General features: G+C 47.8%; 1 protein-coding gene across 1 annotated transcript; it reads left to right on the top strand.

The window, feature by feature from the left end:
• The first annotated feature begins 843 nt into the window (after nucleotides 1–843).
• LOC129395326 (sperm protein associated with the nucleus on the X chromosome C-like) lies at nucleotides 844–1,897 on the top strand. Its single transcript, XM_055106515.2, has 2 exons — nucleotides 844–968; nucleotides 1,617–1,897. The coding sequence occupies exons 1-2, from the start codon at nucleotides 888–890 to the stop codon at nucleotides 1,875–1,877; spliced, it is 342 nt and encodes a 113-aa protein (XP_054962490.1). The 5' UTR covers nucleotides 844–887; the 3' UTR covers nucleotides 1,878–1,897.
• The last annotated feature ends 448 nt before the right edge of the window (nucleotides 1,898–2,345 follow it).

A 2,345-nucleotide genomic window follows, 5' to 3' on the forward strand; every position in this document is an offset into this window, starting at 1 on the left:
CGGGCGTGGTGGCACAGGCCTGTAATCCCAGCTACTCAGGAGGCTGAGCCAGAGAATCACTGAAACCCAGGAGGCAGAGGTTGCAGTGAGCTGAGATCATGCCATTGCACTCCAGCCTGGGCAACAAGAGTGAAACTCCATTTCAAAAAAAGAAAAAAATATACACCCCTGATTTGAAACAAGACTAGGATACACGGTAAAGAATGTTTATTCACTAAAGTTTTGACAGACTGAAGGCCATTATTTCAGATTGGAAATAGGAAACTTAAAAGAACTACATGGACATTGGGTCAAAGAACATGGGTTGAAATGTGCCTGGCAGTAGCCCAAAAGTAAATGCTCTTCGAGGTGCATGTGAAGGAACTGTAGGAGGGAAATGGGATAATTCACATCTCCGCCAATAAATAAATGTAGCCACACTAGCTTGGGGGATTTGAGGTGAGACATCGAAAATACTAAGTCATGGTGAGGGCTGGAAGACAAAAGAATGAATCACTTCATAGGAATGGCTGTGGGGAAGGGCTTGAAGGAGTCATCCTCTGACTTCCATGTGAACCATGAACATTAAACATGGAGAAATGAGGAGCGGCAGCAGATCGGTTTGGGATGCATCTTCAGGGGATGCTGAAACAACAACAGCATTTGGTTTGCTCTACACCCCTGTCACCCCTCGCCCGCAAGCCCAGGGAGTGGTCAGCAGTGGGGCTTTGTGACGTCGAAGCCACCCTAGGGGTGCCATTGGATGGGACACTGCCTGTATGATCAAACAAAGCTCAAGGGTGTGGCTTTGCCTTGTCACCAGGAGGGTATATATAGGGAGGGCAAGAGCTCTGGGCCACTGCGAAGATTCAAAAGCTACAAAGCTTTCCGCAGACATTGACAAACCAATGTATACAATGGGCCAACAATCCAGTGCTGGCGGGGTGAAGAGAAGCACCCCGTGTGAATCCAACGAGGTGAATGAGACGGTAAGATTGTTAGGTTTTGAAGCGAAGGCGAGGGTGAAAGAAAGACACACAGAGCAGGGGCGGCTCAAACAACAACACAGGAATATTGCAGACAATTGTGGAAGTGGTGGGCCCGCTTAAGGCCAGAGCCCACCGCCGCTTACAGGCTGGGGTGCTTGTAGGTATGGGTGGGAGGGGCCTGGGCAGTATGGCTTGCTGCCCGGCAGGATATTGATAAGATGTTCTTAGCATCAGGTGGTTTGGCCCTTTTTCTGCTGGAATATCATTGTGGTGTTCCTTAAAACGTTGCCAAGCAAGATATGATAGGGATGTTTCTTTAGTTGGGCCTTCGTCCGCCTTGCGGACAGGTGGTTAGGCAGGATGTTTCTCACGGCCTGAACCCCCATGGGATGTTTCACTTTGACCAAGGTCTGCAAAATAGCAAAGAACTTACAGAATGGTGCAGTTTGGACTAACAGATGACCCTACCCACGCTCCTCTTCTTCTTCCCCATAGATCCCTACTCTGTGATTCAACCTTGTTCTTCTCTGGATCAAACCCCTTCCTCAACCTGCATTCCTTCTTGTCATGAAGCCCCCCGTGCTATCCAGTCTCTATCCTGTTCACCCAAAATAATGTCCTCCTGGCCTCTCCCTGTTTTCTTAACAGATGCCAGAGACGTCAAGGGGGGACTCACAGCCAGAACCCGCTCCTAAGAAATCAAAAGCATCGGACTCCTCGACCGTATTAGTGCTTTCCTACAGGAGAGAGGTTAGAAGACGTTACTCCGTCTCCGATGAATTGGTGAATGACCACTCCCGAGAGAACCGAGTCAACCGCCTCCAAATAGACGAGGAAGAATTCACGCAGATTTCTGTGCAAACAGCTGCAAACCAGAAGGAAGATGCTGCCGTTAACCTTGGGCAATGAAAATAAAGTTTGAGAAGCTGATGGCTGTGCATATCTCTGCCTGTTTTCTGATGGTGGTGCGGGGGGGGAAGGGAAGGGAAGAGGTAGGCATTTGAGAAGGGAGGGATATGAGGTCCTGTAGGGTTGCTGGACAGACCCACAGGTGGACAGTAAGCCAGACATTGTAAATAAGGCCTGGGGGAGGACTGATTCCTAAAGAAAATTTCCTTCTTAAAATTTTATCTCACAGGAAGTGGAGATGTGTATATGTTCACGCAACTGTACCCGGCAGCACATAGTTCTGCTGAATGCACATATCGAAGGTATTCCCATCCCCTTTCCATCTGATATTTTCCTAGGTTAGAAATATATGCTTTATAAAGAGTAAACGTTCTGTAAAACACAAAGCACAATACAAAAGAAGATAGTAGATGTAGGAGTAAGTAAACGGCAGGAAAGCATTGCTTGTAATGAAATGATTGAAAAGCC

This window comes from Pan paniscus, chromosome X, assembly GCF_029289425.2.
Source record: "Pan paniscus chromosome X, NHGRI_mPanPan1-v2.0_pri, whole genome shotgun sequence".
Classification (NCBI taxonomy): Eukaryota; Metazoa; Chordata; class Mammalia; order Primates; family Hominidae; genus Pan; species Pan paniscus.

Coding starts and splice junctions, on each gene's coding strand:
- LOC129395326 (XM_055106515.2), top strand. CDS start 888: ATGTATACAATGGGCCAACAATCCAGTGCTGGCGGGGTGAAGAGAAGC. Junction 969..1,616: donor CCAACGAGGTGAATGAGACG/GTAAGATTGTTA, acceptor TTTTCTTAACAG/ATGCCAGAGACGTCAAGGGG.